A 24368-nucleotide genomic window follows, 5' to 3' on the forward strand; every position below is an offset into this window, starting at 1 on the left:
GGGGCAGAATTCGTCTTTTGCCTGAGGTCAGCCCCACAGAGGGAACCTTCCCTCTCACTCAGTCCCCACCAGTGGGCGTCCCCCAGGTCATGACAGGGTCCTGCAATCTACTATAGTTAATTCTTCTATTTATTCCATCACTTGTCTTTTTCCCTAAGAACGTATACAAGTTTGGAGGCCCTCTACCCACCAGCACAGCAGATGCTGCGCACACCTTCCCAGCAAGATGCCACCTACTCCTAACCCAAAAAGGACTAAATTATGCCCTGCTGGGATGGTCCCTCCTGGCAGTCCCTGAGGGGACAGGTTATGGCCACCAAGAGGAGGCTATTGCTGTAACAGGGAATCGACAGGAGAGCTGGACTTTGATAGCATCATTCTTCTGAGAACCTCTTTGGGCTTCATGATTGTATCTTTGACTCACATTAAATCGATGGTTAAAAACCAGAGGTTGGAAAAAAAAAAAAAAAGACCAAAACAAAACAAGGTAAAGTAAGCCTTTCTAGGGATGGACTCCCACAAATTATGCAAGTATTATATAAAGTCATTAATTCCCAAGTTTAGTAACGAGATGACAGCTAAGAACAGACGTGCATCCCAGTGAGCGTGAGCCTTGTGTTTTGGGGAGGCTTCAACGACGTTTGAAAGGTGTGGGGCTCTGAGGGATATTAAGGAAATGAGGGCTATACATCTGCAGGCATGTAACCCCCGAAACAATTCAGACAATGCATCGAGAGAAGTTTGAAATCAGACAACCCATAATACTCGATGTAGAGAACGTTCCAGCTTCCATAATTCTTTATTAAATATTTGACAAGTTGTATCACTTCTTTACAACGACTTCATTTTGTCACATTACTCTTTTGCTGTCAGGAAAACAATCTAACAATTTCTCTTTAAGATCTCTCAAGAAAAATGAAAAGCAAAAAGGATTTGTTCTTAAACAAAACTTTTCCTGTGTGTATCAAATTCAACCGTATTTTAAAGCCATTCTGATTGTGAAAAGGAGCGTTACCCAGAAGTTGTCTTTAAAAAATTTCAAAGTAGTTTGGTTTGTAATCACTGTATCAAATAGTACTTGGCTTTGTATTATGAGGAGGTGGGGTTTATAATAAAAAGTTATGAAACATTGAGAATTCATTTGGAATGCTTGAAACTCTTTTCACCTTAAAAGTCACTGTTTTTTTCATGTTTCATTTGGTAAAAGATCCTGAATTATGGAATGACAGCACATTAGCATCATTTTCCTGGGGTCCTCTCGGGCTCTGAGGGTCAGAAATCTCAGGACACAGCTTGGAGAAAACTGTAGAAGGACTAAGCTCTCACTCTCATTCGAAACCAGATTTCTCGAGAAAGGTGTACAAATGCCATACAAATATATACGGATATATTTGGACAGCATACGTACGTATACATGTATATACATCTCACATAAGTAGGAGTAAAGGAAAATCATAGTTCTGCAAAGTTAACATGAAGGAAACCGTGACAATCTAGGTGAAATCAGTGAGTGAAAGGGCAAACTGGATCACAGGAACACAGATGTCTGTAGACACAGGGTCATGGTCATCAGAAAGGCTTTCGATGCTCTGACGCAAGGTTGAGATGCAGTACACAGAGGTCTATAGCCAATGCTGTTAGATTCCTACTGATACTCCCTAGAAACATAAACCCAGCGAACAAGAAGACATGCATTTTAAACATGCATTGCTCTGCGCACAGCATCTTTCACAAAGGATAGATGTCTAATGAGAAGTTTTCTTGGAAAATTTCATACCGATAGAAAGCTATCCTTTTCTGAAATAAAACATTACACAAGCTCACGTCCTAAAGCTACAGCATTGCTTCTGACACGGAAAACACTCTTGGGGTGTGTGTGTGTGTGCGCGTGCACGCGCGCGCATATGCAAGTGTATATACACTGTTCGTTAAGGCTTAGATAAACTAAAAAATGGTCCAAAGTGTATCACATTGTCTTCCCAGTTTTAAAATCTAAAATACAAAGTGGAGTTCGTAAGGATTTTTAAAAACGCATCTCAGACCTGAAATTGGCAGTTTTGACGTGACTTCTCAGGATGTACCCCAAAGCCTGAATAATGAGACAAGAGGTAGTGCTCGATTTCCTGGGGGTCAGCAAGGGAGCGGGCCAGGCAGTCACCCTGCGCGGCACCGCCCCCTACTGACGAGGCAGGAAATGATAACCAGACAGTGGTGCCCTCCTCTCCCGGTGGGTCAATACCAGGGGGTGAGGAGGAAAAAGGAAGAGGTTGGCTAGCACAGCGGGGAGGGGCTTGGGAATCAACTCACGCTTCCTGTAGATTTTAAAAGTTCAGAGGTGAGATACAAGACCTAGGAAGATGCCAGAGTCAGGTGTTAAGCAATTCGTTAACTGTTGGAACAATTCGTAATTTGCTGCATATGGACTTGGCTTTCAGGGGAGCCAGTCCGGATCTGGCAAGATCAAACAGCCACGGCACATGTTGTCTATCTCGTGATGGGAGATGTAGAATGTGGTTCAAATATTTTGCAAACCATTTCTCAGAATCCGTCACTGCATCCTTATGTGGGAGGAATAACCCACGTCAGTCGCTTTATAGCATTTGTCATCTGACCACAGGGAAAATCTGATGTTCGACCAAAGGGCCTTGTAAACGAAAATCAAAGAAGCATCTTACATTCTTGCGACGTGGTACAGGACTGGCTGTAGAGAAGTAAGTAACAGAAAATGTCTCAGAGCTGAATAGGGCTTTAAAACAGACAAATGCCCCATGGCTTCTTGTTCCAGAGGCAGCTGCCAGGAAAGCAGTGCACTCGGAAGCTAATCTGGACTTTCCAAGGGACAGGGACGGAAATACCCAGGACCGACAGGCAGGTGTGCTCACATTCACATGCCGTTGTTAACTCTGGGACTAGCTTCTTAACCTCGTGGTCAAATGACCCATAATAACCTGTACCTTCTTCGGGGAACTAAAATAGTCAGATCAGAGGGTGCAGAGCTCCTGGACGTGGGAGAAGCGCCAGTGAAGGTAACTACCAGAAGAGGCAACGCTGCCCAGGGCCTGCTGATGGGAAGGACCGGCAGTCTGTTTGTTTTCTTAGCCACCACCCATGACTCTGTCGTGAAGATGTCGGAGAGTGGTTGTCAGCATTCAGAGAAAACAAGATCTAGGACTATTTTAGACGAAGAGTGAAATACTGAGAATTGTTGAGATGAGGGAATCTTATGTGGATTAAAAGCCGAACAAAACAAAAACAAACCCCGAACCCAGCAGTTAGCAGGAGATGAATGGTCAGTCACAATTACGGTCTTTCAAGTATTCGACAATCCCTATCTGCTCCTGGCACGGAAATGATCTTAGGACGGATTTTTCTTTTGTATTTTTAACTCTTCCCTAAATTTGCATTTATACCGAATATTCTGATTTTTTTGAATATACAGTTTGCAGAACGATAGAATCCCAGTTCTTCAACTAGAATCGTGGGCTTCCTCCCCCATGGCGACATGGATCACTCTCAGAATCCATCCCAGCACGACCTTCGGCCTCAGTCCTAGACAGAAAGCCCCCGGCCCAGGAGAGGCTTCACGGAGGGGGTTTCTGCCTTGAGACGTTATAGTGACTGAAGGGAAAACACATCCCACAAATAGATAAAAGTAATGAGCAATGTTGTTTTTTTCTAATTACTCAACATCTAAGTTCTCCGTCACTACTGGAGATTTTTAAATCAATGGGAAAAGGGAGCCAATCTTCAGCTCCGTAGAAACCCACCTTCTTTCGGACGGCTCCGACCTCTGCACCTGCTAAGGCAGCTCGCTTACAACCACAAACATTCGTGGTTTCTCACAAGCCTCCCAGAGCTGGGGAACAAATGAATTTCTTACATCAAAATGTCCTTTTTACGTAACAAACAGGGAGGGGCCCTGAAACCACGATTTTCTGTCTTATCTAGGACTGGCAAGAGATCAGATCTCTAGAGCTCCTGACTGTCACGACAGGGTTTAGGACAAGCCAGGTTAAGAGGACAGCAGGGTTGCTGAGCACCCACGCTGGCCCTCAGGCCTTCTCTCAACAACACACCACGGAATCCTGCAACGAACACTCACAAAGTGGTAAAGAATCCAACTCCATCCCGGTCCCCACCAGCTTCACAGCCTGACCGACCCTGGGGGGGTCGGGGGTGGGGGTGTCAAATCAAGAGTTCCCGCTCGCTTTTAATGCAGCACAGAACAGACACCACTCAAGCAGTACACAGTGTTGAAGCATGCAACATGTCCTAGGTCACGAAACCCGGTTCAATTAAGTGTGCATTAATCTCGGTAGTTGCGTAGAAATCACAGAACAATTGGCGAGGACTAGGTCTGTAGGCTCAGCTTTACAGACAGGTTTTCTACACCAGCAGCCAGATTCACAATTGATAGATATTGCACGGGAAAGATGTGTGCGGGGAGAAAAAATATCATCACATTTAATGTCTCGGATAAAAAAAAAAAACAAAACATAAACAAAACCAGGTATGACCTCCATGGAGTACATAAAGTGCCTTCAGAATTGGTGCAGTTAGAACAAAAATTGGTTATTCGGCTACCATTAGCGAACGCGTACAGATAAGACATCAAACAGATCTCAGGTTTCCACAGTTTCAAATCAAGCGGTGCCAAGGTTCATTCAAATGTCTCTACCACAAACAGCAAAGAAGAAAAAAGTGATAAAAGAAGGACTGTACAGCATCAAGGAGGGGGAAGTCATGTCTCTTCTGAGAGTCCAATCCTGTCTCAGATGTGCTCTGGCACACGGAGTTACTTCTAAGGAGTAATGGTGTGATTCCTTCAGGTCAGCGCCGAATTTGTCATGCTATAGTTACAATTCTCTCGGCCTGCAGCTAGTATGCTAAATTTGTACAAAACAATGTAATATCCAGTTTGTATTCTGAGTATGGAGAAAATGATCGTTATGCCTAATGGTTATATTTTAAATGCTTTCAAAGTCCTTATCTGTAGAAGGTTTTTGGACAAAAATCAGTCTTCCAATGCTAATCAAGTAGGGAGTAGGGCAGGGGAGCGGGGAGTCAAAGTACTTCAAAAATAAAAATGTCACTGACATGAAACCTGGTATGAAATTCAAATACAAAAAAAAATATGCTCACTTTTCCAAGTACACGAGACATCTTTAATTATAATGAAATAAAATCTGAAAATCGGTCTAAATCATTTTTAAAAAGTAAACATGAGTTGTAATACTATACCTGTAGAGTGATTAATTCCATTCATTGTCATTATAAAGTATGTAAAATATTTATTAAGGGCTTTGCCTACAGAGGCACAACATAAATAGAATAAGTCCTCCTGAAATGTAATTCGTGTACACATCAACCAGTTGATAATTCGTGGTGGAAAATGCAGGAACGTGACCTGGGACCGGGCTCCCGGGTCTGAACCTGGGCAAGTCACGGGCGAAGGCTCGGCTCCAGGAGCCACGCCGGGGCTGCTCCTCCGCCTGGTCTCTGCAAAGTCTGTTGTTAGGCAAATGCAAAAGTGCAAGCAGGACTTGCTGGACGAACAACCACCCCGAGGCCGAGGCCGGGGGTGCTTAATCCACCCCCTCAAATCCTTGAGCGTTTTCCACAGCCATGAGGAGTTTCTCTCGTAAATCTTCAAAGGTTTCATATGGAGGTAAGTCAAGGCGATTAAAGCTGCAGGAGTAACAGAAAGCATAGGTTAAAGGTCAGCCTTGTTCCCCCACGGTTCCTGGGTGTGGCTAAGGGGGAGTCTGGTATTCGAACACGAGGATAGAAGAGTCTTCCCCAACAATTCTGAGTCAGCAAAAATAAATGCCAGTGAACCATCCACATCGAAGAGGTTAGATAACCTATGGAGGAGAGGAAAGAATTTTCTGATGGGCCACAAAAACGCTCTACCACAACTAGATGTGAGGCCAAAGCCCAGCTGGGGAGGGAGGCCCCCGAAAGGCGAGGTCCCTGACACACGTGCCGAGTTCCAGACTCTCCAATATCAAGCACTTACATGTTAGGGATGGACCAAGGTTGATTCTCTTTCCAATGCTCTCACTTACTCTACACTAGAACCCAAGCCAAGTGCTTTTCTGGATAGTAACTCATGCCGTTTCCACCACAGGCCTCTGAGACAGGTAATGGTTTCTCCAGATTCGGGGCCTGGAGCATCGAGAGCCCTCAACCCCAGGAAACCAGGCCCTCTGTGTCTCCAGAATCCCAACACTAAGCTGCCTTCTCGAAGCAAAGTCAAACCGAGTCATGGACATGTGGAGTGGAGAGCTCCATTTATATATAAAAAAAAACAAAACCCAAGTATCTGAAGGCTTCAGTGGGGGTGTGATCAATCACCGTGGTGACAGGGAGGCCTTCAGATCAATGAAGCGCACTTGTCTATGCAGCCGGGTTCACACGCTGGCTCTGCTACTTGCCAGCTGTGTGACCTTGGGCAAGTCACCTCACTCTCTGAATCGATCTGCTTTTCTGTGATGTGGGCAGACTGCTCTCAGGATGTTGGGAAAGTCAAATCAGAACACAACATAAGGTGTTCCATCCATGAAGCAAGCGCCTGAAGACTGAGCAATTTTTTTTTCCTCGATTTTGTTTATTCATCAGAGACACAGAGAGAGGGGCAGAAACACAGGCAGAGGGAGAAGCAGGCTCTGTGCAGGGAGCCCGATGTGGGACTCGATCCCAGGACCCTGGGATCAGGATCTGAGCTGAAGGCAAACGCTCAACCGCTGAGCCACCCGGGCGTCCTGACAGTGAGCAATGTTATTGCTCACTCGCCGTTCACCAACTGCCTGCTCGGAGCCCAAGGAGCTAGAACCCATACCCCTGGGTGTGCACTGCTGATGTGCACCCGTCAAGAAAATGACTGTAGGCACCTGCCGCAGCTAACGATGATTCTTTAAGAGCTGACGTCCATGGAGCGTGCCGGCCAGCACTGCTAAGTACTCTCCGTCTATTAGCTTTGTGAGTGCTAGCAATCACCCCTACTTTAGGAAAGAGGAATGGAGGCACAGAGAGGTTAGGTAACTCGCCCAAGGTCACACAGTAAACAGCAGAAGCAGAACTCAGCCCCGGGCTGCCCCTAATCCCTGCTTGTGGTGCCTCAGGATTGAAAACTCCCTCCCAGCACTGACCGGTGATTCCGAATATGAACAGAACAACAGAACAAGTCCTCACAATTCAAGGCCTCACTGCTCTCAGCAGCTTTAAGAAAACCACGCACGCCCCCGGTGGGCCCTGTAGAAATCCCTAGCAGGTTTCTAACAGGACACGCCGAGCTCTGAGGCTTCTAAGTCACTAACTGCTAAAAGTCACAGCAGAGGAGAAGGCAGTGCTTCTCAAACTGGAGTCCTCGGAAACATGGGAATCCTGAAGACCGTCTGAAAGGGTTTTCAGTTTGGTAATGCTCTCAAACGTGACCTTACCAGTTCTAAGGACAAAACCCCACTTTTGCAGACTGCGCGGTCACAGAAGGTCCTTCACAGTCCAGGCCCGGGTGTCCCTAGGGGGGCCTGGGTGATATATTCTCGAGGATCCGTGACCATTTCCCCTGGTGTATGATCCTCTGCTTAGAATCATCATGACGATCGTACGAGTTAACGCACATCAAGTGCTGAGGACAGTGCCCAGAGCACAGCGTATGCTGGGTAAGCGTGAAGCAGCCAGGGGCCAGGGTTTGGCCTGCTGAGTGGCCTCGGCGTTCTCGGTGAGCTTCACTTCCACACACAGAGGACGTGTGGGCCGCGGGAGGTCGTTTTAAATCTACTCCAGAGAGCAGGCGAGTCTGGGATCCTTTGTAAAGTGTAATTTTAAACATCCAAGGAGTGATCTCTGATAGACCAAGGAGGTGAAGCCCTTTAAACGGATCAGACACCTGTGAGGTTTATGACGAGTACAGTAGCTCTTGCTCTGCTGGTAAACCAGGTGTTTATTCTGAAGCTTAACTGTCGATTTTGCTTTTTCATAAAACATGGAAGAAATCAGACACGTCTACAGCTAAATTTGATGGCAGCACCACTGCTGTGAGCAGCCAGCAGAGCTCGCTCCTCCAGAGCAGTCTGGTCTGGGGCCGGAAGGAGAGGCATGCAGCGGGGAACACAGCCCCCCCACCCTCCCCCCCCCTTTTTTTTTTACAATTAACAAAAAGGTTTATACTAGAACATTTACACTCAGGGAAGAAAGAGGTATCTGCATCATCAAATGTGGAATGTTGAAGAAATAGTTAAAATAAATAAAAGACTCCAAACGCGGTTGGGGCTGGCTCAAGGCTGGGACTCACAGAGGCCTCTGCACATCAGCTCCAGGCTGCAGGGGCCAACGGCCTGGCCATACTGGCCTCCTCCCCGACGCAGCACAGCTGTGCCTGGGACACAGAGAGTCTCTCGGGTGCTGGTGCAGCCAGCAAGCTCACTCCCCACTTTCCTCACCGATCTCTGTGACAATGTCTATCAGGCTCTGCACCTGCACCCAGCGCCCCCTTCACCGGCTACAGAGAGCATCAGCAGGAAAACTCGTGGGCCCTTTATTTCTGTGACCCACAGAGAAGCAAAGAGGCTCCGGTAAGAGCCCCCTGGGCTGCCTCCCTGCCAGGGGCAGAGCTTCATCCTAGGGAAGGCGCAGGGATTTTAAGCTCTAGCTTGGCCAGAACCACCTGGGGAGTTCTGAAAACCCTACAGCTCAAGCTACCCACCAAACCAACTAAGTCCAAATCTCTGGGGGCAGGACCCTGGCATCAGTATTGATAAAAAAAAAAAAAAAAAACCCACAAAACTTTCTAGGTGGTTCCAATGCGCAGCTGACGTTGGGAACCACGGAATTCAGAGGTCTGATCTGGGCAGCACACCATGTTTTGGTTGTGATCCAAGCCATGTGGACTTGGAAACAGAAGAAAAGTTCGACAGGAAGACACCTGCCCCCGGGGGCACGGGAGGACACAGGATGGACACTCGACTGAACAGGGGCCGCAGATCTAGCGCAGTGGTTAGCGCAGAGGCTCTGACTCTGGCAGAGCAGAGTTCAAATCCTGGGCCTCGGGCACCTGTGAGCGGCGTGACCGCAGGGCCAGCTTCCTCGCTGCCGAGGGTGATGCCAGCACCCCGTAACGTCGCCTGGAGACGCCACAGTGCCCGGCAAGGCAGCTCTTCCTCCTCCTCATGGTCAGCAGACCGCGAGGCCCGGAGCTTGTGTGTCAATCCCAGCAGCCCCGGGGCCTGGCTCTGTGCTGACCGCCTTCTGCACGAAGGCACCGCTGACTCGGACACCGTCTGGGGTAAAAGCTCCAAGCTACCAACACGTCCTCCCTCTAGAATAAAGGCAGAGAACGACGGCAACCACCGCTTTGGAGATCTGCCAGTTTTAGCTGGAATCGCTTGCTTTCCAGGGCCAGATGGGCAAGGCCCAGAGTCACTGCAGAGAGAGTCCCCGGAACAGTAAACATGGGCTACGCTCTGTCCAGCAAGGCAACAGGAAGGAACCAGAGAACCTCCCGCAGCCCGTTTTCCACAAATATGCATCCGTGAGAGTCCCTTCCTAGCTGGCACTTTGAGGGCGGGGAGGTGCTTCCCGCGCCCTGCAGCTCAGGGGGGCTCTCAGGAGGCCTCACTGCTGGGGAGGAGAGCAGGGCTGCGGCTCACCGTTTGCCAGAGGGCCCACGTCCACTGGCTTCCCAGGAGCAAGAAATAAAAGTCTGTGGGGGAAAACCTACAGGAGGACCACTGGTGCCTGCAGCAGCAGGAGCTCCCTGAGAGCTGCTAAGCTTCATTCCTCTTGGTGTGGGCCTTGCACACCTGTCTCCCCCCTGTCCCCCAGGGAGGGGGCGTCTGTCTCAGGCTCCCCCAAGCCAGTCATATTTTTGCTCAATTCCAGGGACTGAGAGGTGACTGGTAGCCATGAGAGGTCTTTTATGTTTTAATATTTTATTTACGCTCTCATATGAGAGAGAAAGAGAGAGAGAGAGAGGAGGAAGAGTAGAGGGAGGGGGACAAGCAGCCTCCCCACTGAGTGCGCAGCCCGACATGGGGCTGGATCCTGCGACCCTGAGAGCGTGACCCAAGCCGAAATCAAGAATCAGAAGCTTAACTGACTGAGCCACCCTGGTGCCTCCAGGACAGGCCTATTATAACAATGTTTCCCAGGGAATTTTATGCCTGGGGACAAAAACCAATTAAAGTTTGGAGTAAAAACCCAATCTGTCTACAGAGTTAGAGAACAGTCGTACCCAAGGACAGCGAATACACAGTGGATCCCTGCTTCCTGGATGAAGGAGGGAAAGGGGGGGGTTGGAGGAGGAACAGCTTGGGTGGGGGGTTAGCCCTTTATGACCACACACACCGGGTCCATGCAGCACCTGGTTTGGGTTTCACCAGCACTACAACTCAGTCTGTCGGCATGGACACAGCCCTCTGTGACCCCCAGCCCAGCGCCAGCCCCAGCTAAGTACGTAAAACGCTATTTGTGGACGACGGTGTGCTCCTGTCACTCACCACGTGTGAGCTCTGGGCAGCTTGTCAGGACTCCCCCATTGCTCTATTGTAAACAGCTGAGGACCATTGGAACCTGGACAAAAAAAAAAGAGAACAAAGCTGGAGTGGGGCTTCGAGGAAAGGGGAGAAGGTGAGCGGGCACACCCGGGGGGAGCCGGGGACACCCTCGCCGCCTCCCAGACAGGATGAGGAGCTGCCCTTGGGAGCGGCCAGGGGCCCGCTCAGCCTCAGGGCATGGGCTCCACGACGCTGCAAACGGGACGCAGAAGTGCAGCCTTCCAGCCGAGGCCTGCAGCACCCACACAACGCTACTTTGGGGTGCGGGGGAACGAGACGCGACCACTAACACGCAGGGCACAGAGTGATGTTGGTCCTAGCATCTTGGTGAGCACCGTACAAGGAGTCTGTGTCCTGGGGGGTACGGAGTCCTCCGAGACACACCAAAATAGAAGACAAGGAAAACAGAAAAGACCCACTTTTCTCTGCACAAAACCACAAGCCTCCCTCCCTCCTCTCCCCAAAAGTAAGAGCACAAAGCGCCCTGGTGGCAGCACAAGGCCACCTCCCCAACTGCAGTCCTTGTGCGAGGCCTACAGGTGACACCCGTGTCTTGGGGGTCGGGGGGGTTGGGAAAGGTCACAGGAGGGGCAGGGAACCTAACAGTACCCCGCTCACCATAAAGTTCGGCGAATCCGTTCATAGGTACCCGGGACGTCCCCGTGACGAACTGCAGTAGCCGGATCCGCTTCTCCGCGTCCATGAGCAGCACAGCCTGGGGAGGGGGGCAGGGGGGTCACTGCGCTGCCCTAACGCGACAGCCCCGCAACACTTCATCAGAACAACCGCAGCATAAGCCCCAGCCAGGTGACTGCGACCGACTCTTTTTTAATGGGCACCAGGACACTGCCTGGGTAATCTTAGGGAACGAGAGATCACCGTGGCTCTTTCTTCTTCTGCCAACGGGTCAAAAGAAACGAGATACAAAGCAAACTCTGATGGCACCGAGCTCCTGTTTCTGCGGGCGAGGCGTGCCAGCGCTCCCGGGGGCCTGTTCGTGCACAGGATCCAGTGCCCGGGAAGCGCCAACCCCAGGGGAACCCAGGGTAGGAGGCAACGTTTCCGGCTGTAGACACATTCTCTGAAGATGACGTTTTATAAAAGGAGAGAAAAGCAGAGGCAGGATAGGCCTTGAAAATACCCCGTGTATGCTGCACATCTGAGTTACGACAAGAACCGAGCAGACATGTGGACTGGGCTTTGAAGATTTTTTTTTTTTTAAAGATTCTATTTATTTATTTATTCATGAGAGAGAGAGAGAGAGAGAGAGAGAGAGAGGGGCAGAGACACAGGCAGAGGGAGAAGCAGGCTCCATGCAGGGAACCCGATGCAGGACTCGATCCTGGCTTTCCAGGATCACACCCTGGGCCAAAGGCGGTGCTAAGCCGCTGAGCCACCCGGGCTGCCCGAAGAGTCTGTTTTTAACATTTCCTCTCTTGTTTCTGCTACTGCTTGAATTGTATTAATAGTAAATATTCAGAAATTGAAACAAGTTATGGGAGTTCTTAGTTTTGTGAGTCATCAGCCTTTCACCCCCCACCTTAAACTGTTCTTTGGAAGGCAGTTAATAGTTTCTCCCTGGGACTCAACTCATTCCTATTTTACTTCTCTCCAAAGCTCAAGAGAAAGCAAACACTGGCCCTAAGATAGTAAATCAAATTTCATTTGCATCTTTGGCTGAAGGATATAAAGATCACAAAATGTTTGTTGGAATGAACCAATACAATGCGGAAAATGATTTTCTGACCCAAAATGGCATCTTGGAGAAGTCTGCCCCAAAGCATGTTTCACCCCGAGAAGCCACCCATATTCTTAGTTACGCTTTGGCGGGCGGTTCTAACTCCTGAATGCAACTACCTACTTGATCCTCCTCGGTGGGCTCTTCAAATAGAGCCACTTTAGTCAGGTGGTCAAGGAGGAGAAAGTGCTTTGCTAAGGATGGACCCTACGCAGGAGGAGCTGCCCATTAGAGCTACGGGAAAATGGCAGGGAGGGGCAGCTGTCCCCAGGGGTCCCGACGCTCACAGAGCCCTGGGTCTCAGAGGCAGGACTGCAGGGAGGCAGCACAGGGTCCTCACTTCCAACCCAGGCCGAGGAGCACCCAGACAGCCGAGGCCTTACCTTCCAGAACCACTGAATGACAGGGTGGTTGGGGCAGTAGCCATTCTTGTAAATAGAATGCTGTCTCCAATCGTTCACGTCCACATCGCCAAGGCCGCACATCAGCAACTAGGAGGGAGATGAGCGGGTGTGAGCAGGGCATGTCTGAACACAGAAGAATCAGCCATGGAGGGAGGAACCTTTCCTCAACACCAGCACTGTGTCACGAGCAAAGCAGGTAAACTGGCAGCTCTTAAAAACACATGATGGGGACGACATTTTCCTGCCACTTCAGGTCACAGAGGCAGCGCAGGTAAGGAGGGGGACCCAGTTCTGACGCGTGTTCAGGCCACAGCCTCTCGTGGTGGAGATGCCACTCCACGCCTGTGTCCTGCCCACCCTTCCAATCTGAGCTCTTGTGCTGCGTTTACAGCTGCTCATTACTCCAGCCATTTCCCCTTCTGAGACGTTGTAGGTCTCAACATCTGAACTAACCCCCAGCCCCCAGGAGAATTTGTGCACTACGGCAGCCAGAGCTCCTCTCTCGGCCAGCTCCTGTCCAGAGGTGTGTGGATGCAGACCTGTACTAAGGCAGTGACCACCAGGTCTGTGATGGAGTCTCAGGGCTCCTCTTACCGCCTAACCCCCAAACCAGGAAGGATTCCTGGGGAAAAGTCAGCATGGTATTCCTGCAGAGGCAGCAAAAAAAAAATGGAAGGAGAACTAGAACTAAACCAGAAGCCTGAGAACAGATCCTAGGCCTGACTATGCCCAAACCTGGGAGGCCCTTACCTGCTCCCTGCCTCAGTTTCCCCACTTATCAAACAAAGAACTCACACTACAGGATTTTGACACCATCTGTCTTGAAGTTTCTATTTCAAGAAAAATGAACAGAAGGCTAGACTATGAGAAATGCTTCATCGGATACGTGGCCCGGACAAATGGGTAACAGTTTCTCCAGACACAGCCTTCCTCCTCCTATTTCTCTCAACACAACAAAGGGTGAGAGATCCCTGTGCTTTTTAAGTTGCTAGTTTTCATCTCGGTCAACACGAAGAAGCTGAAACAATCTAATACAAACTGCTTCCTGCTACGACCCTGTCATCTTCTGAAGTTGTTCCTTACTCAGTATAAACCAGGTCAGGTTCGTAGAGGCGTCTGTTCTATGGCCCCTGGTGCTCACTTCCTGGCAAAGGTCGCATTCAGCTACCGTGTGGAGCAGAGGTGTGGGACCTCACCCAGTCCAGCCTCGCAGGCAGCAGGCTGCCACCCAACTGGTGTCCCAACCATGACCCTATCAGAAGCAATTCTCCTTACCTGGTACACCTGGGCATGAACCCAACACAGCTCAGTGGGCCTCTATTTGCCTGGTGTGTCCAGAACGACCCTCTCCTGGGTGAGGAATGTACAGGTGGCTAAGCTCACTATTCCTTACTCTAAAATCCATGAACACACCCCATAAGAGAGAGTAGAATCCAGCCAAGCTTACTCCCTAGGACATTAGGACCAGAGAGTAATAAGATACCATTTAAAGAGATCTACTTTTACAGAAAATGTTTAAAATACAAACCTCCAGCTCATTTTCATCGAAAATTTTAATCAAATCAATAGGAAGCAGTTCTGTGAATCCCTGAAAGAAAAAAAAAATCCCCTTAAATACCCTCTTTCCTTGAAAGAGACAAATTTTACAGAAAAAATAGCCAGAACAAAACACATTCTTTGCTGATTTATATAAAAGCGATGGTATCCTGTAACTGTAGTTCTAATAAAAACAGCATAGTCACAAGGTAAAAATTTAGAAAAGTAGAATCTAGAAGGTTCAGGTATCTGAGCAATCTCAGAAACCCTCTGAAAATGTGGATGACTGTAGGCAGGCGCATTCCAAAACCATTTTATGAAACAGCTATGAGTCAGTGTGTCCTAAAACGTGTGAGCCACGGATGTGCAAGAGAACATGTTTAAAAATAAGGTACTGAAGGCACAGACGTGAGCTACATAAGGGGGCGGTGTGACCCAGTAGAGGAGAGAGGAGTGCTGAGAGCCCGCGCTAGCTCCCGAGTGAACCATGAACCCTGGGAGGTCAGGTGAGATGCTCTGTGCTGCTGGGCCTCGCAGGTATCTGGTTCTGAAAGTGGGATCACCGTGGTGGGGGCAGGGGTGCCAGGACCCTGCTTCCAGGGTTTCTTATGCAAACAAAGTATAAAACCTGCTGTCCTCTTGCAAGTCTAACTCACATTTCATGCTTTAAGTCCCTGAATTATTTTTGAGTGTTCTGCTGGGCCTAGAGCTTTACCGCAGGTGACCGAGCTGGGGCAAGCTGAGGAGAGCGTTGCCTAATGAGAACTCTGCACTGGTTCAGTGGAAATTCATACTGTGCACTTGGGGCTTCTTCCTACGTTCTCTTTACATAACTAAACTCGTTACCAAGACTTAAAAAGGAATTTTACTTTTGCCCAAAATGAACTTTTTTTAAAAAAAATTTATTTATTTGGGGTGGGGGGAGGGAGGAGGGAAAGAGAGAGCAGGGGGAGGTGGAGAGGAAGGGGGACAGGGAGAGAGGGAGAGGGGAAGGGAGAGGAGGGAGGGGGGAGAGAGGGGGAGCGGGGGAGGGGGAGCAGGAGGGGGAGGGAGAGGGGGATGGAGAGGGGGAGGGGGAGGGAGAGGGGGAGGAGGAGGGAGGGGGAAGGGGAGAGAGGGGGAGGGGGGGAGAGGCGGAGGGAGAGAGGGAGAAGCAGATTCTCCGCTGAGCAGGGAGCCTGACACAGGTCTCGATCCCAGGACCCTGGGATCATGACCTGAATGGAACGCAGAGGCTTCACCGGCGAAGCCACCCAGTTGCCCCCAAAAGGAACCCTTTTTAAAAATAATGAATCCCCCCCATGCTCTGCCAGGGGCCTGGGAGCATTGCTGACATTAAGTATTTGGATCTGAGGAGCATCTGCTTCACCCTCTAATGGGAGGAAAGCTGGCACAAGACGGCTCAGTAGAAGACAGAACCCAGCCTAAGAAAATGTGTTTTCTGTGGACCTGCGCTGAAGCTAAGTCTGCGAGGGACTCAGGCAGAAGCAGAGCAAGCAAAAGACACCAAGCAAAAGAAGCGTGGCTGAGGGCCCCGGGCCGGGGCGGAGGTGTGAGCTGAGCAGGCCTGACCTCAGGTCAGGTGGTCACCACCCCCAGCCCCCGCTCCCCCCTCCAGGGAGGACAGCCCTCCCCTCTCAACTTGCTGGGGGCAGACCACGTACCTCCAAGAAGGCGTTCATCTGCTTCTGGACCCTGTTCACAAACCTCCACTGGATGACTAAGCTGTGGGAGAAACGAGAGAGTGCTGAACCATCCTTGTCACCACGAGCGCCCTTTGTCTCCCGCCGCCTTCTCACCCACTGAGGGGAAGGCAGAGGAACCCCCGCAACCAGCGGACAGAAGGCAGGGTCCAGAGCCTGGTTTACTCAGTAATTCTCTCAGGAGTTGCTGGGAAACCTAAAACCTCAGGATTTCAAAAATATTTTATGCCCCCTATCAAGCCTCAGTTTACGAAACTTGCATACGAATGTGACAACGTGGAGAAAAGGCATAAAAAAAATCGCGGAGTGTGAATACACAGGTGCATCGTACCTGTAGACACGTAAATGCACACATATACACATCCACCTGTGCAAAAACATGTACATAGATTTTGAAAAGGAGTATCCAGTACATTTTGTGACACATTTCACTCTAGTATCCGGTGTACTGGTTTTCAACAATGACACATAACTTGTCGGCAAAACACTAATCCTTTAATACTAAAATTGGAAGGATTAATGCCAAGACCTCTTTAACAGAAATGTACTGAAACCATTTTCTCTGTTACGATCTTTAGCGCACAGCAGAATTCAATGCCAGGCAAATCCGTGCTGGACTCCAGCTAAGGCATTTTGTCGTGAAATGGCACGAGGGTCTTGTCATAAAGGGCTCTCCCCTGGGAGGTGCCACTATGGCAACGGTCCGAGTCCCAGCCACACGAGGCATCACCGCACCCGGCAACCGTCACTGCATTCTTGCGCCAGGGGGACCCGTGTGTCAAGGGCAGGTGGAGACTTTAGTCATCCTTTCCTCTCCACTGAAGCCAGCTGAAACTCTAAGCCCACTCCCCACCAAATTTGAAACCTCAAAGAATTAAGTGCAAAGAATGAGGTATAATACGTATCACAACATCCAAACCCTCAGTCTTCTGACCCTCATCGCCCTCAGGGGCAGTGTTTTAAAAAATCCACGCAAAGCCTGAACTTTCTCTTGTTTTTCTTCTTTTTTTTTTAAGATTTTATTTTTTATTTATTCATGAGAGACGAGAGAGAGAGACAGACAGAAACATAGGCAGAGGGAGAAGCAGGCTCAATGTGGGACTCGATCCCAGGGCCCCGGGATTATGCCCTGAGACCAAGGCAGATGCTTAACCACTGAGCCATCCAGGCGCCCCAAAGCCTATACTTTCAAATGAAGACAATGGCATCTGCCAAGGTGGTGTCCTGCCTGCTCAGATTGTCCAAATTCAGAACAAGTGTGCCAACCAATGTGAACAGGTAAGAACTATAGTATCTTATTTGTTTTTAGGCATAGCTAACTTTTAACTTGTGAGGCGGGGAGAAGTCTGCTATGTAAGACTGCGTGCTCTGTCAGCGTCTCTAAGCAGAGGCTCTAAGACTCTCCATTTCTCTCTAATGAGGGATAGGTCTTTATCTGTGGATGACCCTAAAAGATGCCAAGACTCTAGGCTGATTCTCCAAATTCAAGTCCTCTGACCAATTACGTTGAGAGAGGAGGGAACCAGCTTGTTGAAATAGAGCGCTGAGGGCAGACACGGAGCTCAGGCCGCTGTGGCAACCAGCAAGATGCAGAAACTGGGACCCAGAAACCAAACACTGCTACACTGACCTCATCCCTGTGCCAGGGCTGGCGAGGGAGATCCTAGTCGGGTGCCTGAAGCACACATATGTACCAAAGAGGAAAACGGAATGTGTCCAACAGACTAAAGTCTTCTAGCTAGTATAAATGCCCTAGGATTACCTAACAGTTGGATTTCCCAAAGATTAAACATTTTGTTCCACCAACTGGGGCTGAGATTGGGTTAAGAAATTATAAACATCAGAAGTAACTCATTATGTCTGCATGTGTGAATTTTCCTAGCCATTTTGACTATTTTCCTCTATTTTCACTATGGAAAAAGAAGCCAGAAGAGAGATGAAATATTTTATTTCTGGTCATTCTTAATTTTACCCCACTGGTTGTTGACACTATGTTCCAATACGGCAAATCTCCATTTTTGAACACATAAGCACATACTCTAAGAGCATGTTTGCTGTATTACTTAATACTGTACACGTTTTTCTCCTTTCTTGACGCCTTTATAAGTAAGGCAGCTCACTGAAGATATGCTACAAGTCAAACATTCCATCTTAAAATTTGACTTCTGGGACACCTGGGTGGCTCAGCGGTTAAGCATATACCTTGGACTCAGGGCATGATCCTGGAGACCCGGGATCGATGCCCACATCTGGCTCTCTGTGAGGAGCTTGCTTCTCCCTCTGCCTGTGTCTCTGCCTCTGTTTCTGTGTCTCTCATGAATAAATAAATCTTAAAAAAAAATAAAATTTGACTTCCTATTAGCCCAAGCCAGAAAGGAACTCAGATTGTTGAGAGCATGTCCACCACAACAGTCATGAGCTGTTTTGTTTCATTAAGGGACATAAACCAAACAGGCTGCTCAGTTTAGTGAGAAAAAGCTGTAAATATGTGTATACGTACTCAATATATTCTCTCTTGTTTTCATTTGTCACCATTATTTCTGACCCATTGGGCTTCAGATCCACTTGATAGGTCTGTAATTGCAAAGATAAAACAATGATCACCATCATGACGTTATTTTCCACATTACGGAGTAATAATGTCTTACTACGGAAGGCAGATAAGCAAAATTCATTCAGAAAGATTTCCTAGCAAATGGGCTCTGTATACAAAAGAATATCTAATGAGATTTTAAATTGTTGAGATGTTACACATTTAAAGATGTTAACAAAGGTGAATTATTTTGCAGTTATTTAGGAGTTTTAATTATTCTTCATACATTACCAACAGTGGAGAAGAGCATCTATTATCAAGAAATTATGCTTAATAGAAAAGACAGGATATGTTCATCAAGACTACAGAGATCCAGATTCTCATGCACTTAGTTTCTGAAAATTAGATTTTATAATCATAAAAAAAAAAAAGATGCATGGCTTTGTTTCTTCCAAAGATTTATTTGGGGGGGGGGGGAGAGAGAGAGAGAGAGAGAGAGAGAGAGAGAGAGAGAATATGAATGTGTACGTCAGCAGAGGGGCTGAAGGAGAGAATCTTCAAGCAGACTTGGGGCTCAATCCCAGGACCCACAAGATCACAACCTGGGCCGAAACCAAGAGTCAGATGCTCAACTCTTTGAGCCACCCGGTGCCCCATGGATTTTCTTTCAAAAATGCAAAATGCAGGGACTTAAAAAAAAAAAAAAGGCAGCTTCAAAAGCAAAGCTGAGGGATGGATTTACCTGGTGTTCCGAGAAGCCTGGCCTCCTATGTGTGTGCAGACCCCCCCCCCACCCCCCGGACAAGCTCCCTCCTGCAGGGCCACCGAGGATTGGGAACAAAGTGGCTGAAAACCAGCGTGGCCTTCTGTGCTTCAGGCCGGCCCTAGAAAGCGATACCCAGCAGAAGCCAAGGGAGGGAGGGACCCTCATTTTTTTTTTTAAAATAAAGTCTACTCTCGTAGAAATTTTAATGAAACAAAAAAAGGAAAAAAATCCCCCCCCCCCCCCCGCAAGCCTCCTATCTATTTGAAGAAAGCCGCACGGATGTTTTGCGGGGATCCCCTCCGGTCTTTTCCCCGCGTGACTATTTCAGGGGGCGCACCAGCCCGCGGGGGAGGTTTTCCAGACTAAGTTTCCGGGTCACGCCGTCACGGGGGAGAAGGGCTTCGGGGCTGCGAGGACACGTGCTGCTCGGGCAGCGGACGGCCGGTGCCGCGCCTCCTGGGCCCCCAGGCCGGGGACAGCAGGGCCCCCGAGACCTCCAGCGGCTGGGGGTGAGGGGGTCTGGCCTTTCCGCCCCGGACAGATCGCCGCTCTACGAGCCACTTCAACTCCTCGCCGCCCCCCACGCGGGTTCCGGGTGCACGTCCCTCGTTACCGTCTTGCTCGGCTCCCAGGCGCTGCCCTCACCCCTGCCCGGCCCCGGGTCACAGCCACGCGCGGCAGCTTCGCCGGGGACGTGGGGCCTTCCTTGGGGTAAAACCTCTTCGGAGGTTCGCGGCCGGGATCTGTTGATAGGCCGCATTTTTAAACAAGCCCCCGATGGCTTTTCCTTTCCCTCCCCAGAGGCTGTCACGCCGTTCCCTTTGGGTGGCCGAGTCCCCCGTCGGATCCACGCCAAACGAGCCCAGTTCTGGGGGCCGAGAGGCGTGCAGCCCAGGTCGCGACCCTGAGTCTGTTCCGGGGGCTGTGGGGACGAGAGCACCTGGGGGCCTCCCGGAGCCACACCCGACGACAGAGGGGCAGCGAGCCCGCACTGCCGACGCCAGGGACACTGTTCCTCCCTCCGCTGCTGGTGGGGGCTTAATTGCTTCAACCGTTTGGGAAGAGAGTTCGGCAACGGGCATCAAATTGTAATGCACAGCATCCCTGGTCGTAATACTTCCTCTTCTAGAATTTATTCCAAGCGGAAAAACTGGTCAGATGCACAAGATGTATATGCCAAGATTACAATCGTCCTGCTGCCCGTGGAATCGGGGGGCCACAGAATGGTACACACGACATTTCCTGACACAGAAAGGCACTTGGGGTATATTAAGTTAGAAGCGTACGCATCATACAATTCCGTTCTGTAAAGATAAAAAAGTCCTGTGTGCATGTGCTTACCGGGAGTAATTCCGGAAGACAGAAATCAAAATTTTAATCGTGAATGTTCTCTGGGTGGTAGGAACCACGGATGACCTTTACGTATTTTTATTGTACTGGCTTTATGTTTACTACTGACGTTATTAGTATTTTGTCATCAGATAAACGAATACAATTGTTTTTGAAAGAAAAAAAAGGGGGGGGACCCCACTCTCTGAGTTAAGTAAGGAGGTCAAGCAAGCCGTCCGTGGGCAGCCGTCTAGTTTTGTGGTTGACCCTGACTGCGGGTCTCTCGGGGAGGCGGGCTGGGGGGGCTCAGGGCAGGCTCCAGGTCCTGCTCCTAGGGCCTGGCAACCAGTGTCCCAGCTCAAGCTTTCAAGGGTCCGTCTCCATCCTGCTTGGGCTTCTCACAGAAAACATCTTGAATGGGTGGCAGCGGCTGCTCCAATTCCACGTTTTAAAGTGGCTGCCAAGGGCCAGACACAGACGGCGGCCTGTGGCCCAGGTGCAGTGCTGGGCTCACATAATGGTCCCCGTGAGGCAGGTGCTACTCTCTCTGTTTTCTCGCTGAGAGGGAGACCGATTGGGAGGCGGAGCGCGGCTTCCTGCCACCCCACGGCTCCCCACTGCACTGAATACGTACTTCCTCTGTTACACCTGCTTCTGGGCCAGGGTCATCGTTGTCTTGTGTCTGAGCTCAAGGACCCAATACGAAGGACACCAACACAGTGCTTGTACCCAGGAGGTGCTCCGTCTGTGCTTCTGGAAAAATCCATTTAAGTCAACTAGCCTGAGGATGATGTTATCTCTCTTCTTCATAAAGACTATGAACTAGATCAGAGGAAGCTATGAGGAGATGTGACTCACAGAACTAGGCCCTCCTCTTGGCAGGTTACAACTTCGGATTTAACATCCCCCAGATCTTGCAGAGATGCCTTATGTCCAGTGTCCGAGCAGTTTGCCGAGGAATCGTGTGGATCCTATCAAGTAAGTTGGACATGGACAGAGCAAGGTCCAGCTGCCTGCTGCCCCAACCTTGGATGCTGTTTGCTGTGGGCCAGCACCCACCTGCTGAGAGGACACGTGCCCCACGATCCCTGTGGGATGAGCGTCAGGCGCTAGGCCTCCCTCATCCTCGCCAGCCTCTCCAAGCAGACATGAACGTGAGCCATGGTACTGAGGCAGCTGAGCCAACCTGCCCTTCTCCTGCAGTCTCCTCCAGGTGTCATCTCTCTAGCTCCTTGACCTGGTCTTTGAGGAGCCAGAGCCTCTGACATTCCCGGAGCCCCCTCCACAGTCGGCTCCTGGTCTGGTTCTTTCCAGCTGCAGCCACAACCTTGCCCGGTTGCTCACCTTCCTTCCTACATCCAGTTTCTGCCTTTCATCATTCCCTTCCCCAATGCAGTTTCTTAGCATTTTTTTTTTAAATTTTCACCCCTTAAGAGCTCTTTTAGGCCCCCTCCTCTCTCCCTGCCCTTTTCTTCCCAGTAAATCTTAATAAACAGATCCACCGGACACTTGAGTACATACTGTGGCCTTCTAGGAACACCACAAACCACTGTAATAGCTGAGACCTTTCTGTTCTCCAAGAACTAGTTTTTACCCCCTCGGGGGTGAACACCCCAGCAGAGAATGCATGCCTTAACCTAATATATGCAAGGTCCTAAAGAATTTTCCTGCAGGCTGCAGCCCATTGTTTACCCCTCTATTGCACAGGTTTGTAAGAGTTCTCACTTCTCTGGTCTTCAAGGCAATCTGATCAGATGCTGATCTGAACCGACAATAAAGACTTTCTACTGATTACAGCTCTGAAAGTGCCTCCTCCTGCAGGGTATGGGTGCATATGTGTGCACAAGTGCCTGGTTTATGCTTTCTGCTTAGCATAGGATGACTGTTCAAATATTGAAATCTATTCATCTGAGACACTCAACTCACAGTGAGGCCCCAGAAACCAGCAGCTCCAAATTCTCATCAACCAGAAAGAAAACACTGCATGATCATGACCACAGCTGGAGTTTCTTTCTGTGAAATGACAGCCACCACCCAACTTGATGGTCTGATGTTTTGAGAATTGAAAAAACACTGCTAATAGCACCAAGGAAGGGCAGCTGCATGTGCACTCCATGTGTGGCAACTCCATGCCATTGAAGAAATGACAACGTTCTGGCCAGAGGGAGGCCTGAGCTTCCTCTTGGGTTAAAGTCAATGGCAATGCACAGTCAACAGTTTTGCAGAGGGCTGGAAGAGGGGAGAGGCTTGCACATCAGTGGATGCCCACGCTGGCTCAACTGCTCTGTTGAGAGTGTCTTCCCAGTACCAGGCTCTGTGCATCTGCGTGCATAGTGGCGAGATGCACACCCAGTGATGACACCAACAGGCTGCACTTAATGCCCAACACCTAGTCATACAAATAAATGCACAGTTATCCATGCTATATGCCACAGGGAGACATGGACATACTCTGAAGTATTATGGCCTGGGGTCAGGGTCCAGCTCCTTGAGGAAGGGATGTCTAACCACAGGTGGGAGGCAGTATGTTCCCAAAAGATAGGATGGCATGAGCAAAGGTCCTGAGGCCAGAAGGAACTTGGAGTGTTCAAGAAGTTCAGTGAGACCACACCCAGAGAGCAAGAGGGGCAGCTCTGTGATGCAAAATGCATCTGGAGACAGGGCAGATGGGGTCTGACCATGTGGGACCTCATGGGGCCAATCAATGATCTGGATCTTTATCCTTCAAAGTTTCTGGCAGAGGAACAATAGGCCAATTCTTACATCCTGAAAGGCTGGGCCACTCTGCCATTACAGGAGGCCAAGGTGGCTATAAAAGCCCAGCTAGGAGTCCATGAGACAAGACTGTAGCTTAGACTTGGGTGTTGGAAGAATGGGAAGGGAGAACAGATGGATTTGAGAAGTATCCAGGAGTTAAAATGAACAGGGCTTGGGGACAGACTGGAAATGGGAGATGTGATCAGAAAGTGGCTGCTTAATTTACTCTAAAGTTCTTCCCAGGATGCAAGAGAGATAACACTAGCTCCCTGTTAATCAGCTTAGCTCTCTAAAAAGGGGAGGCAGTAATTTAACAAACAGGGCACCTAATTGTTCTCTTACTCCCCCTGTGAGCCTGTTTTGATTACTACATTACTCTACCTGATTCAATCCAAAAGGCAGAGGAGCCTACAGCACTAAATGAGGAGGTCTGAGAACTCTTTTTAATGAATAATTGATATGAACTATAATGATCATCAAAATCTTTATTAGAGGTCTACTTAAAAATCCAAACATCTTGTGTTTGGTTGTCATTTATTAGGCAGAAACAGTTCCATCTAACTGTGACTAAGGAAGCTTTCCTAGTTCATTTGCTTCCAGCACTGGCATTGCTAACGTCTTCTGAACTGTGCTGTTAGTCATATGGTTTTCTATAAGTGGATATAAGGTTTTTTTTTTTTTTTTTTTTTTGCAGTCGACACACAAGATCAATATTAAGTCTTCCTTGGTTCTTTATTTCTACTCCTTTCTCCATGTGTTAAAAATGAAAGGAAGACACAGTTCCAGGAGAACTATCCATGTGTTACCCTTTGAAAATTGGCAGTTAAGACCCTTACATAGGTCCAGCTTAAAAAACGAAGTCACAGCAACTATTTTGTTTTCTCACACTTGGAGCTTCTGTTACAACATTATTAACAGGGTGAAGAAAAAAAACCCCTAGATTAGTGCCATTCATTCATTTGCTCAATAAGCTTTCAGTAGGTCTCAGCAGCAGCTGAGTGCAGGCAATACCCACGTTGGCTCACAGGACATAGCAGGTGGGAGAT

The 24368-nt window shown here is 49.1% G+C and overlaps 1 protein-coding gene across 12 annotated transcripts in view; it reads right to left on the reverse strand.

The window, feature by feature from the left end:
* Positions 1-771: 771 nt before the first annotated feature.
* NEDD4L (NEDD4 like E3 ubiquitin protein ligase) overlaps positions 772-24368 on the reverse strand; it is a 338650-nt gene continuing 315053 nt past the window's right edge. For all 12 annotated transcript variants that reach the window (XM_077891827.1, XM_077891799.1, XM_077891773.1 and 9 more), the window contains 7 exons: positions 18438-18511; positions 15899-15959; positions 14227-14286; positions 12678-12785; positions 11175-11271; positions 10500-10572; positions 772-5688 (listed from right to left, as the gene is read on the reverse strand). In XM_077891827.1, the coding sequence (XP_077747953.1) occupies positions 5586-5688; positions 10500-10572; positions 11175-11271; positions 12678-12785; positions 14227-14286; positions 15899-15959; positions 18438-18511 (576 nt within the window). In that variant the 3' untranslated portion in view covers positions 772-5585. The remainder of the gene's footprint in view (positions 5689-10499; positions 10573-11174; positions 11272-12677; positions 12786-14226; positions 14287-15898; positions 15960-18437; positions 18512-24368) is intronic.

The sequence above is a fragment of the Canis aureus genome, chromosome 1 (genome assembly GCF_053574225.1).
Source record: "Canis aureus isolate CA01 chromosome 1, VMU_Caureus_v.1.0, whole genome shotgun sequence".
NCBI lineage: Eukaryota > Metazoa > Chordata > Mammalia > Carnivora > Canidae > Canis > Canis aureus.